Here is a 14,372-nt window from a genome sequence, read left to right on the forward strand (position 1 = left end):
GAGGAGCAATAACAGTTATGAAAAGGACAGCAAAAGAATACCTGGAAGATGTGTAACTGTCTCAAGGAGAGCTCACTGAGGCTGAAGGAACCAGCTTAGTGCTGCAGTTGTCTACTGGTAAAAAAACCCTCACCAATAAAAAACCTCCCATACACAAAAATCCCAAAACCCAACAGACTTTTGCAAAGTATTTTGACTCCAGTGAACCATGAGAAGTTATGAGTCTAGAGAGAATTTAGGAACTCAAACATTCTTTTTCATTTGGCCATTAATACACAGCAGTTCCCTACGTCATTCACTAGGTCACAGCCTTTTGCTGTGAAACCAGAAACAATCTCTGCTTTTGCCTTAAGCACAGAAGGAAGCTCAGGCAAACCCAACCCAGCCCCAGCTGCCCTCAGAGGCAGCAGGGACACCCCAAGTCTTCTCTTGCTGCCTTGAAGCACAACAGTTTCTGTAGGGAGTTGTAAATGACTCTGTGACACTCAACTGTGAGAAACATTTGGTACAGCTAATGCTGACATATGCAGGAAATCCACTGCTCTAGCAGACTCCAAACACCCAATACATACTCAGTTTCTCTAGGATCTCCTCATCTGTCATCTTGGATTTTTTTCGCTGCCGGTCTGTGTTTCTGTACAGGGTGTTTGTGTTTGAGTTTTCAGGCTGGGGAGTGGTGGCTTCTTTAGCTGGTGCTGGTGCAGCGGCAGGTTCAATAACAGAGCGTGTGTAGATCTGTGACAAGAAATTATTTTGTGTCAGAAAGATGGCTGGCAGAGATCCCCCTGAGATCATATTTCAAGTACAAACCCTTAGGAAGATCGTGTCAGCCACATCCAGGACTCTAAAACTGGTTTTGCTGTCCACTTCTCAAACTGAACAAGTGAAAATGAAAGGTTACAAGTTCATGGCCAGTTTCATGTCCAATTTTCAGAGATTTGCTGGTACAGTCCATGGAGAGGAGCAGGTACCTCCAGAGGACAGTGTGTCCTATGTATCTTGCCAGGATATGAACTGCATCTTTGGACTGCTATTGCTGCTGACAGGGGGCCTGCACAGCTGCACAAAGTGGCTCACTTTCACACCTGTGGCATTAAAGGACATGATGGTACCTCTTACCTGATATAAGAAGAAAGCCATGGCCCTCACCAGAACCCCAGGAAACTGACACGCGGATGTAAAAGTTCAAACCAAATGTTCTCAGTGTCAGTGGCTGGAGTGAAGCTCCTGTCATGACAGGACTTCCACCAAAGCACCTTCAGCCCCTTCAGCACTGTCTGATCACAAACTTGCAGCTCTGCACTGCACCAAACACAGACCTAACCAAAGCTGGCACTTACTGATTTTGTGTGTTCAGGCCGTGGGGCAATAACAGGCGGAGGTTCATTGTCATCTTCCTCCTCTTCATCATCTTCATCTTCTTCTTCAGACACAGAGGGAGCCAGAGGAGGTTCTGATGCTGTTTTTGTGCTCTGTGGACAGACAGTACTGTGAGTGACAGTTGCTATCCTGGCACTTGGAAGCTTTGACAGCTACCTACACCCTCAGTCTGCCTAGACATCAGAGGCCAATCTAGACATGCACACCCTCCTATGGGCCTGAGTTCTAAGTTAAACTCAAGACAACACTTGAAGGTATAGATGCATTGAATTCCACCACTCCCAGCTGCTACTCAGAGGCAGGGGGTTATATCAAGTCATCCCAAATTTGCTGGTGAAACAAAAAAATGAAAATGCACCTTCTGAAGTTTTTACCAATTGCTTTAAAGGTGGCTACACCAGGCTACTTGGAGAACTGATGCAAATCAAAGGCACCATTCAACATATTCACATCTGACTGTCACTCTCTTTAAAATGCCATCCCTTTGGTCCAGTAGAAATACCAGTAAGGGAAGCCCACAGCAAAGGGAGACCTGAACTGGTAATTTTGGAAAGCTGTCATGCTGACTGTCTCACTACTGCCTCTGTCTGCTAGATGAAAATACTACGGCATCTGCCAAGGTGTCCATATCCACTGGAAAAGCTACTGGAAGGCTTCCTCTGCTCTAGTGAACACCACACTTCCTCTGAGAAGTGTGTTTTATTAAAGATAAGGAAAGTGACATTGATTGAAAATCTGAAGTGTGAATATTCAAAGATGATTTTCATTTCATTATACACAGTTGGCTGTGTAATCACAAACCTCACATGAAGCTGCCTAACACTTTAAAATAAAAGCCAAATCCCCATTCAGTCACTTGCTATTTAATTCACTAACAATAACCCTAATAAATTTGGTCAGTATTAATGTGTATGTCACTCCTACATCTCTGGGATTGCTATTGCAATCCAGCATCAATTAGAGTGGATGGTTATTTAAAACTTTCCTACAATGGTTACAGTGAGTTACATATCAATTATAACCTTATTCATATTCAGTTATATATCCAGCTGTACTAAGGAGAAATCATGAAACTCGACAGAAATGGCATTCTAAATTTTTAAAACTAAATTAAAATGGGCTTATTAGGTGCTGCTGCATATTGTTGTGAATGATATACACCATGGCTAAAACCAGCCAGCAACCTTCTGTCTGCTAAACCAGACTTTCACCTATTTAAAAAGAACTCAAATGGAAAATCATAAATCAGCCAGGGAAAGCTCATGGCTTGCTCCACAATTCTTAAACATTAAGAATATCAAAGGTTACTTTCCCACTCACCGAGGGATGGGCTTCTATGTATCCATGGGCACTTTTATCTGCAACGAGCAAAGGACAATGAACCAGACGCTGTTAGAAAAAATCCCTGCCTGTTTTGGGGAACCCCACAGAACAAGTCAAGCAAATAGAGATCGTTTTTCTTCCACACCATCTCTTCAGGAGCAACAGCAAGGAAGAGAACAGGACAAAATTCCAGACTCTTTCTATTTTTTGCCAGTAAATAAAGTAAATAGAATTTTGGTGAAGAAAATGCAAATTGTTCTTTAACTGTTAATGCTTCTGTTCCACCCAAGAACTAAAGCAGCTTTTTCTCCTTTTCATACTGTGTTTTTTTGGGGTTTTTTCCAATTAATTGCATGCATTCATTCTCATTAGCTTGCTGACAACATTTCCACAGAAAAGCTTCCCCAAAACCCCCCTTAGCCATGGCAGCTCTATTCTGACAAAGCATGAGAACAACTCCTGGGTTCAGAAGCACACATGAACTGTTATCAAGTCTGCATTTCATCACAAAGGGAATTGCTATTTTAGCACACAGTAAGCATTAAATTAGTCAAATCCTTTAATTATGGAATTTGGGAAAAAACGATATTTCTCTCAATCCTGGAGATAAGTGCACAGTTTTTAAAAAGACTTCTGAGAAGATTCTGCATTTTGGAAGTTGTCTTGGTTGAACCTTCAAACTGAGGAAATGACAGACTCCTCTGCCACACACCATTCTGTGGAGGAAATGGAATCCCAGCAGGTGACACTCCAAATGCTGTCTGCACCTTATAAATACTGACACCCCCTTTTTTACCTGAAGCTGTTGACAGGCACTCTACCAAACTAATGCTATCTTAATGGCATTTTTGTTTCAAAATCTTGGTTAGTTCTAAAAATCTGCAACAAAGCAAGGTCATCATTTTAATGACGTTTGAGGGGGAAAAAGGAGAAATGGAATTAATTTCCGGAGTATTCCACAATGTAGAACTGGCTCAGGCTGCCTCCTGACAACCTGAATGTTGAACTTTCCTCTGACTCATTTTGGAGCCTGACCTCCCCTGTGGGGAGACATCAACTTACCTCCTGACGTAAAGCTCATGTATTTCTGGTTGTTAACTGTTTCTTTCGAATCATAAAATTTGAGAACATCTAGAACAGCCTGTGGGTTCTTCTTCTGCTCCAGTTTTGTTATGTTGGAGGTCTGTAGTAGCCTGGCCCACTGTTCTGGAATGCCCTGTAGACATCGAGTGGAAACAAAGTGGGTTTAGAGTATTTAAAATCTGCAGCCTCACAGATCTTTACCAAGATCCCATGCTTGCTGTAAGATTACTTGCAGAAATTTTGATTGACACCTTACAATTAAAATTAGATGCAATCATTTATTCTCTATCAAAAATCTAGCTAAAACCAGGACCCAACTTTATAAAAATAAAGTAATGACTGTGAGAGGAAAAACAGGGGATGAAACTTCTCTGGCATCAACTCTGCTCTTCCATGGAATAATGATTTAAGGCTTAAGCTTGTTTGCCTGGGCAGACATAACAAGACTATTTTCTATTGGTGCACAACACAGTGTTTTATAGGAGCTTTACACTGGACTTTTCATGCTTAGGGATGCAAACACATTTTGCTGAAATGATCACTGCTGTCTGATTCAAAGGTAAACCCCACCCTGATACAACTAATTTTCAGTTTACCAGGGAACACTGCAGGGTAAAGAATCTGCCTTTCAGCTTTCAAAATCATGACACTGACGTATACCACAGCTGCAAAGGATGTCTCTAGGTTCTCTACTGCAAACATACAGAAACCAGGGATTCATAAAACAGGCTGAGTTCATCCAAAGCTCTGGATGAATTCTTGGACATCTTATGGATGAGGTGGAATTTGAAAATCAATCCAATCACTAAAAGCCCCAGGTCTACACTGAAATTCCATTGATGAGAACTGGCTTCAGTTATCCAGGATAATTCCAGCATGTAATTTCCCCCTTTACTGCACAGCTGACATTGACCAGCAAATTGTAGGGCTCACTGGAGGAAAAACGTGCCACCCCAATCTACTTCCATATAGCTTCTTCTCAGAAATTGTCCACAAAACAATGTGTGACATGGGCCTCCAAAGTTTAGGACTGATGAAAAAAAGTGGGAAAAGCCAAGCAACAAATCTACTGCACACACATCAACCTGCTGCTGCAGTGCTATGACATCTCAAAGAAGCATTTGGGGCCTGTGACGCACCTCTGGGAGCTTCCCTGGGCACATCTGTGAGCCATAGAGATCTGGCTGTAATGGACGTAAATAAAGAAAGAAAAGAAAGTTAAAACAGAATGTGGGAAAACTTAGAAGGTGGTAGGAGGAGGAAACCAATGGGCCAGAATGGGCAAGTCCCATCTAAAATGGGAGTTATGAAGCGGATACCAAATAGATCAGGTGATAGACAGGCTACAGGAAGGCAGATTTAGGAAAACAGAAAAATCACAACCGTTCCAAAGTTTGGAAGCATCATTCCCCCTCCTCTTGCTTTTAAACAGTTTTTGTCTCCTCATAAAAATACATTCCTGAGAATTAATGGCAATTGACTAGAAAAATTACATGTGATTTCCCTTGTCAATTTAAAACTAAACAAAAAAACAAAATAAAAAAAAAGAGAAGGCTCTGGGCCTTTGCTGTTTGACCAGTTTTGAAGCCAGGTGACCATTTTTGAATGGCTCTATAAGTTTCTTCCAGGCTTGGGCGTTCTCCAGCCCTGTGAATCACCATTTGACCAGTGAAGAGAGCAGATGGTCAAAGTCAGATTGTGAAATCTGGGAGGCTGTGCATTGCCACAACACAAACAATCTGTGTGTGTCAGACTGAAAATCAAGACAATTGTAAAGAAATGCTTGACTAGATTAAGAACGTGTAACTTCTTTGGATCTATAGCCACAACTTTTCCCACTTACTTATGTCATAATCTAGAAGCTTTAAAAGTTTGGTGGGTAACCACATTTTCTTCTAGGTTGGGGATGAGGAAATGGTTTCAAACATGCATGCCTTACAAAAAACACGCCCCAAAGGCCTGCTAACCACACTGTCCTTCATTCAGAAAATGCAATTCCTTTTTCAAATAAAAGAACGTAAAGCTCTAGCAACATGCTCCCAAGTTCCAACCAATGTTCTTCTCTGCTTTAAAAGCCCTATTTCTCAGCAAATATGGTTGCTCCAAGCACAGTGAAATGGAGATGTAATATTTTTTTCACAATGGATAACACAGGTTGATGCTCAAGCTTGAAAGCCAGAACACAGGAGCCCATGCAACTGTGCATTAGGATGCATCTAACATCAACCAGGGGATGCAACTGGGGGCAATGGTTTGGTGTCAGAAAATGGCCCAATGCATTGCATGTAACCAGGAGAGCAGGCACGACTGGCATGACAGCTGCAATAATTCAAAACAAAAAACCCCCGTATGTTTGCACATTGACTGGATGCTCCCATGGCACTTCCAAACTTTTGAAAGAGGCAGACAGAGTGATCACTAGACAGTGGGAATATCAGAACATGGTAGGGGTAGTGGCAGTCCCTTTGCAGGATGTACTTACCACATGACTGATACACAGGTTCTATCCAGGTTGGGACAAATCAAACATGCCTAATGTACTGTGTAATGCAGTGCCTGCATCTGGGATTAGCTGGGACCAATATCTAGTTCTTAATGGTGTAAAATTTCCCTTCCTTTGGTTGGTGTTGGACTCCACTGAGGACTACAGCATTAAGCTCTGTGCTGGCAAGCTGTGCATGGGAAGTCACCTGTCCCTTTGGTTAGTTTTGAATGCACTGCACTTCCACACTTCGGGAACGAATTTTGCAAACAAAATTGCAAACCAGCAGACATCTCACATCCACTGTTTGGAAAGGTATTTAAAAAGAAACTGTGCTACAGCAACAAAGCTGGACCTATTTAGCCATGTAGAATTGATTTGCTTTGTGCTGGTGGCATCTGACAGTGAGAAAACCCAAAAGGTCTCTGATGCTAGAGACTGTTTTGAAACACTGGTAGATAATAACAACATTCAAAATGATCCAAACCTTGATCCCTGAAATACAGATAGTGAGTGCTTGTGCTTAAAACTGAAGTGTGTTAAGCCTGATGTCTCTCCTTTCTGTTCCAGCTGGCAGGGACATGAACTAACCAGGACCCTGACCACCAGTCAGATTATGAGAGAAAATGAGTCTGACCCATTGTGTTTGCCTGGAGTCAGAAGGAAAAAGTCTCAAACAGAGGATAGAAATAAAGGCAGAAGGCTGAAAGGAAGAACAGATATAGAATAAGAACAGCTGAACATCCAGTGGGAAGAAAAATAAACGTGGGAAGGTGAAGATGGACAAGATGAAGTGATGCACACAAAAAATGAGAGAAACAAAAGCATAAAGTAACATAATATGATATGAAGATAAGGAGAATGGCACTGAAGATTAACCTGAACAATAAAGTAGCTACAGGGAATGAGAGGAAAAAAAAGGAAAAATCAGGATAGACAGCAGGGAAAACACAATTTTAAAAGCTTTATGCAAAGCTTCTGATCAAAAATGACCACATCTGTGCTTTTTAAACATGCATTTAGTCAAGCCCTAGGGTTTGGCACAGAATAAAATTTGAAGTAAGATTTTATGACATCTATTTTAAAAATCCTAATTAACTAGTCCACTTATTTTACATGTAGCTGTATTTCCTAATTACTAAGGATAATTCAATTTCACTACTCCTTTGAAGACATGCTGTAATTAAATGTGTCTTTTTTCTTCTACTGTTATTCCTATTGTTGCAACTGCTACTGTAGGACACAGAAAGTTTCCAGCTTTCTGAAACATCTTTGTGAAACAAAGTAGCAATCGAAGTAGAACATTATGAATAAATCACATTTAGGGCTCAAATTCTGAAAATTAGCCATCCTTTGTCCAGGCAAATGATTTGTCCCATCCTATTTGGTGTATGCAGCCAGTCCACAGTGGTGATTACTCAGTCTGACCACTCAGTTCATGGGGCACTACTGGTGGCACCACAGTTGCTAATGCTCCCTCTCACCTCCACAGCTTAACAAAAGGTAAGCTCACTGCCCTCTCACCTTCAAGGAACAATGGTTTCAGTACCATACTAGTAATCAGAGAAAAAATGCTCTGAAGTCCCCTGCACACTTCAAAGAGGTTCCATCAGATTTGTTTTTCCCAACATTTAGTTGATATTCAAGAAGCAAAAGCTGACAGCTTTTTTGTTAATACATAAAGACTAGAAACACTGATCACCTAGTGTATAAACATATTTTGAAGGATACTAAATTAGAATGGACTTCCACAGGGCTGCAGCTTTCTGAGTGTTTCTAAGGGTTACCTGCACAGCAGTTGGACTTTGCACTTGAGGCTGGTTGTCTACTATGTGTGGGGGGGTGCTTTTTATGCTTTCCCAAAGACACTGAATAACCAACCCTTGTAGCAGCTTGGGGGACTGGTAAAAGCATACACCTACATTCTTCCTAGTTTTAATTTCCCACAGACATTCTGCTGACAATCCTTGGAGAAAAAAAAAAAAGAAAAAAAAAAGGCAGCCTGAATCACAAGTTAAACACTCCAAATCCTAAGCCAAACAAATAAAAGTCTCTTTCTTCACAGCCTGTCTGCTGTGATCTGATGTTTCTGGCAATAGGAGGTTATGTTACCATCAAGAAACTAGAAGTTCTGGTAAGCACAAAATACAGCAGTTACTTACTGTGAATTCTCCAGTGACGGCATCAAATCCCACATGAATGGTGTGTTCAAAGTCTGAAGGAAGGGAGATCTCAGGACGTTCCTTCTCTTTCTTCTTGTTGGCTGGAGGCAAAATGTTAACAAGCACTTATTTTCTGAACAGCTTTTCATTTAAAACTTTTAACAATCAGGTGTGCTCAAAATAGTGTTGTAAAAGTGGAAAACAAATCAATTAACATCCATCCAACCTGAGAAACAGACCTAAGTTAACACAATACCAGCCTGTCAACCTCTGTTAGGGAAGGTCTACAAGGTGCTATTTTATTTTGTTTTTCTTTCAACCAACGTACTGCTGCCAAAGCAAGCTATTAATGAAGTAGTCTTCTTAGGCCATCTCTAAACCAGTATGATTTCTATTTTCAGTTATTTTTTTCATTGAGTTTTCATATGTAGAAACTAACTCCTATTTGATTTGTGGGTTCTTGCAGAAGTAAATCACACAGGACACAACACACCATGTGTGTCTGCTCTCCACCATGTGTGTATGTGTGTCTGCTCTCCAACATGGTTTGAGTCCATTTCAAAATCAGCCAAATCAGGCTTTTGTAGATAACCATTTTTTCCCTACAGGTTCTGTGAAAACCAGCAGCTCATGCAGTGACTCCTCTTCCAACTAAAAGGCTGAAACAGCAGCTCTGTTTCAGGAAAGACAGAATCTGCCCAGCAACAGAATCCCATAAAGGTCTTTGGAAAAGCTTTGAGTTCTCAATTAACTAAGACATATGATCATAAAATGCAGGCTTTATTAGTCTCCAGATTTTTTTTTCTTTTAAAGTCACTCCACCAGCATTACTAGAGTGTGGAGTATCTTACTTAAGCAAGAACAAACTCAGTCAACCTGCATTTGCTTCTCATCTCCCTCCCTCTTTACAACCTTTTGAAAGTAACATCCCCTGTGGTCATCCATCTCCTGCACTTCTGACTACTGACAAATGTCACTTCAGCCCAGTTTCCCTGGCCCTGATAAAGAATGAGTGCAATATAGGCTGAGGGAAGCTGCCTTCACTTTCCTGCAGTGTTTTAATATTATGTTTGCAGGCTCCATAGTTCATCTAGGGGTTTCATCCAAGGCTGGACTCACTATGCACCAGCAGCCCTCCCAGTCCAAGTTTGGCTTTGCTCAGGCAGTAGCTCCATGAGGCCTCTATTTGCATATTTCTTATTCTACCTTACAGCCTCCTTTAAGAGAAAGATGCTCTACTCTTTGTACTTACAGTCTATTTGGAATGCTTCTAATCCTTTCTCTGCATTGCTGCATTTATTCTCATTAAATAATTGTCACCTTTTGTCTGTGCTGCACACCATTACACATTGTTCACTGATGAAATATTTTCATTTAGCATTCAGTAAAGATGGCAGCGATCTATAAAATACAAATGTAAAGGCTTTCCCCTTCTTTTATCACTAAGATGATGTTGTTTAATTTTCAGGACAGACGTTGCCAGTTAGAAGATGTCACCTGTGTATAGAAAACAAAACTGGCTTCTTCTACCTCATCATTTGCAAGCTAATGCAGCAGCAATTGCATTTGAGGACTATGAAATTCAGTTCAAAGCAGCAGTCAAATCTAGAAGTGAAATAAGGGACTACATAAAAATGTTCCACCAAAAGCAGCATTTGTCCATTGTAGGATTCTCCTGCTGGAGAACAAGTGATCCAGCTCATTCCCCAAGATCTGGCTCATTTGCTTCATGGACCTGTGATGTAACACCTATGGTCCAAATGCTGATACACCATAAATGAATTACAGAATTAAACATCTCTTTACTATATCCTCACCCCTTCCCAGTGCAAAAACACCGATGTTTCTGTCGTTTCTGTCTGGGCTCTGCAAATCATATAATTTCTACTTCACAGAAGCTGGCAAAATGATATGAAAAGACATGACTTCTTTGAAGCACCTGACTGACTGGATGCAAGGTGTTTGTACTGAACATTCCTATTTGATTTTCTTGTAAATGCCCTTCACAATACACTCCTGCTGCACAAAGTTAGCCATGAGGTATGGCCTCCACACCACCTCAGGTTAAAATAGAACAAGAAAAGATTGTTCTGTTTTCCACAGTCTGCATCACCATCATCACCAATATGTTAAAAGAGCAGTTGCTTGGGAGAAAAATGTGACTCAGCTAAGTAGCAGCTTTTCTCAGAGAAAGAGGAAGGGTTTGACCTCATGATTATGCCTTTCTGTTTGCTCACCTCCTCTTCAACTCACTTTGCTCCTTCCTTCATTCCCTCTTCCTTCCACTGCCTCTCAAACTTGTCCTCCCATCCTTCCTTCTTAATCTGCTCCTCCTATAGACTTGTCTTTTTTTCTTCCTCCATTGATCTTTACTCTGCTGAGTTTTTCCCCTTCCCTCTTTTCTGGTTGTTCTGTACAGGAGGTGACCAGATGCCTAAAGGCCAGACTCTGCTCCCCTCTGCAGCCAAGTCTGAAGCAGCTTCAGTGGAAGTGGCATCAGTCACCCAGGAACTCAACATGGCTGGACATCTGAAAGGGGCATCTGAGCTGTGCAGGTCAGCCTCCTCCTGACTTCTTTAGGCTGAATGCTCTACAGGGCCCTCATGGAGTCCCCAGTGAACACACAGAATGAATTTATTTTACAGCATCACAGGGGGTTTAAGGAAAGAACAAGCCTTTAGCAAACAGGACCAAGTCATTTCTGCTGAGGTAACACCTCTGCTGAATGAAGCACTGCTGGTGTGACTCCACTGTGGCTCCCACCACCAAGATGATCTCTGAGGCAGAAAGGCCAATTTCACAGCTCCAGCAGAACAAGTTCAGCTCCTGATTCGACATAAATTGCCTGCATGACACTGGAAACTTATTTCAGTTGTCTGCCTTGGCTTCCCGTCCTCAGGAACTGGGGTGCCTTAGCCCAGAGACGGGAGTGAGAGGAGCTATACAAGGAACATGAGGAGGTCAGGTGTGATGGGAAGGGGCAGGACACTACTGCTTAAATGGCTTATTTCAACTGCAGATCCACAGAAGGGCTCCACAGAGCCATCAGTGGCTTGCCAAAACAAGGTTTTAAACACAAGTGCTCAAACTCTAACTGAAAATGCTGCACTCCAGCAAGAGAGGGACTGCAAAAGTTTCCTGGTGCCCAGGCACAGCAGTCCTGACACACACCATAGCCTTGGAGAGAACACACTGTACCATATCCATCCTCACATCCCTCCTGTCTGGTAAGCAAATGAGAGGCAACAAAGTTCCTGCAGGTTCAGGCAGAAATACCCTGCCATGGTGTTTTCTTCACATTTTAGTGACTTGCACCAGTGATGAACTATGGATTTAACACAGTGATGCTGCAAAGCACTGTACTAGATGAGAGCAGACATATCAATCACCTTCTGTTTTATAAGCAGGAGTCTCAAAAATGTGTCACACAGTCTATGAAGCACACACAGGCCAGCTGATACCCTGACCCACAAACCAACCCTGCAGTGAAACTACCTCAAGGGACTTGGCCAGTGAAGCTAAACTTCCTCCATTTACTATTTCACCCCACAAAATTAAGCTATAAATCGTACCTGACTTTTCCTCACGGTCACATTTAAAATTGTGACACTTGTATGTTCCCTAAGATTACCCTGACTGGTAGTTAATTACATTTTTAATGTCACTGATCATTTCCAGGAGAGGTTGTTTCTGGGTCTCCCCTTCTCTGCATGCATTTTACACATCATCTCCTCATTAAGAAATGCTTCCTTGGAAAGGGATAATACCATCCTGCTAGCACTTAGGGGAAGAAGTGATCCAAGTCTTTCCAGGAATTAAGCAAGCTGGGAGAAACCTTCATTTTGGCCTTTAAAAAGAATCAACTGAAAATTAATTTTGTTCCCAGAAGGAGACATTTGGGGGAACAATCTGCAGAGTGAACCAGCCAGGTCTGCCTAAGAAATGGGCCCATCCAGTTACAGTCCTCACAGCAGAAAAGTCATCAGGATTGCCTGTGACTGAGGGGAGGAATGGGACTGCCACTGTGCCTTCTACTGCCTGTGAGGAGTTTTGAATGCCAGACTACCTCCAGCTGCTCCACACAACCTCATGGAGCCTCACGAATGGGGCAGCACAGCTAAGCTGGAGCTCCAAGGGAACGACCACAGCTCCACAGTTCTGAGCTCTCCTTGGAGGGACACTGAAGACAAAATCACTCCTGAAATCCAGCTGGACTTCATGCTGCTGACCACAACCTCTGAGCCCAGCATTTCAGCCAGTTTTCAGTCTACCTCACTGTACACTTCCCTTTACTGTACCTCACCAGTCTGGCTGTGAGGATACTGTGAGAAGCTCTGCTGAACACCTTACTAAAGCAGAAGTAACAACCACTGTTCTCCCTTCTCCACCAAGTCTGTCACTTCAAGATAAAAGGCTGTCAGTACAGTTCAGCATGAATTCCCCTCCACAAATCCATGCTGACTATTCCTGACCACATTCTTATCCTTCATCTGCATGGAAATGGTTTCCAGGAGGATCTTCTCTACCACCTTCCCAAGGACCAAGGTGAGCCTGGCTGGCCTGCACATCCCCAGATGCTCCTTCTTGAAGACAGATTGACATTTGCTTTGTTTCCATCATCAGGAACATCCCCCAGTGACCCCAGCCCTCCAAAAATAATCAAGAGTAGCCTTGCAGTGCCATCAGCCTTGCAGGTGCAGCCCATCAGTTCCCATGGCACTAGAAATAAAGAAGATCCCTTCCCTTAAACCTGTAAATAAACTAACTCAAAACACTCTCCTTTCCACAAAAGCATTTCAAAGAATGCAACTGAAATGCTGTGTGCTGAATGTTTAAAAGACCCTTTTGCTGCATCCACACCTAGCAGGTTATAAACCAAGCCATTCTGTAACCCCTTTCACTGCAAAAGGAACAAGCAAGAAGAGCTTTGTTCCTGTTCTTGGAATACAAGTGCATTAAAAAAATCCCAAAGTGTCAGGCATATTGCCCTGTCACTTCTGCAAATGTATTTTCACAAGGACACATCCTCATCTCTGTATCTACTGCTAATGCAAAGCAAAATCCAAAGGAAAGGATTCCCCAGTATAACTATAAAGTTATTTTTAAAAGCCAAGTTGCACAATGTGTGCACATTTTAGTGTCTTTTCATAGACAAGAAAGTAACTGACTGAACACCTCCTCCTCTTTTGAAATGTGTTTCTAGAGTAACTGGAACAGAAGGCTTTGGTACCATGGCCTGCAACTGAAACAGCAAGAAAACAGTGGCAGAAAATAAACACGAAAACCAATGACCAGCAGAAAGCCCAGAGAAGGAGCCCCCATCTGCACTGCTGATACTTTACTTTTATCCCCTCCTCCTGGAAAGATGGAGCGCAGCCTGGCTTTCTTGTTCTTCTCCTCGGGGGCCATGGGGAGCGGCTTTGAGCTGTGGTTCAACGCTGAAGAATCGCGATTGTTGCTGTTCATTCTCAACGGTGGAGCTGGAGGTTTCTCTTCAATATCCAGACTATCGGACATCTTCAGCAGCCCTCACAGCCTCCTGCAAAGCACAACACAAAACATGCCTGTCAGGGGAGGATGCCAAGGCTGGTGGCTTGGGCAGGAAAAGCTTTCTAGTGGCATGAGAAAATCTCTCTGTTAGAAATCTGCTCTGGACAAGTGATCCTTCAGAAAAACCACAGTCCTCAGCATGGGTCTGGTTTCCAAGAGAAGGCCCTGCTCACACAGTCCCAGGTACCTAACCCTAGGTAAAGGGTTGTGCAGGTAAAGATGTGCTCTGGTGATGGAGGAACACAGCTCACCCTCCTGTAGAAGCACACACACAAGCAGTAAAGTGTTTTGTATCACCCAGAAACAGCTGTAACTGTGCCCAGACCAGAGCTTGTGCCAGTGTAGTTTTCAACCACAGACTAGCCTACTTACCTAGAGAACTAAATGCTTTT

At 42.5% G+C, this 14,372-nt stretch overlaps 1 protein-coding gene across 4 annotated transcripts in view; it reads right to left on the reverse strand.

Annotated features, from left to right (window-relative positions):
* The window catches only part of LOC120506158 (serine/threonine-protein kinase PAK 3), a 125,815-nt gene that overhangs the window by 23,176 nt on the left and 88,267 nt on the right, over positions 1-14,372 (reverse strand). For all 4 annotated transcript variants that reach the window (XM_039717379.1, XM_039717381.1, XM_039717380.1 and 1 more), the window contains exons 2-7: positions 13,773-13,969; positions 8,431-8,531; positions 3,766-3,919; positions 2,701-2,738; positions 1,341-1,472; positions 573-735 (exon numbers count right to left, since the gene is read on the reverse strand). In XM_039717379.1, coding sequence (XP_039573313.1) covers positions 573-735; positions 1,341-1,472; positions 2,701-2,738; positions 3,766-3,919; positions 8,431-8,531; positions 13,773-13,947 — 763 coding nt within the window. In that variant the 5' untranslated portion in view covers positions 13,948-13,969. The remainder of the gene's footprint in view (positions 1-572; positions 736-1,340; positions 1,473-2,700; positions 2,739-3,765; positions 3,920-8,430; positions 8,532-13,772; positions 13,970-14,372) is intronic.

This window comes from Passer montanus, unplaced genomic scaffold (genome assembly GCF_014805655.1).
Source record: "Passer montanus isolate IOZ18808 unplaced genomic scaffold, ASM1480565v1 scaffold38, whole genome shotgun sequence".
In the NCBI taxonomy this organism is placed as follows: domain Eukaryota; kingdom Metazoa; phylum Chordata; class Aves; order Passeriformes; family Passeridae; genus Passer; species Passer montanus.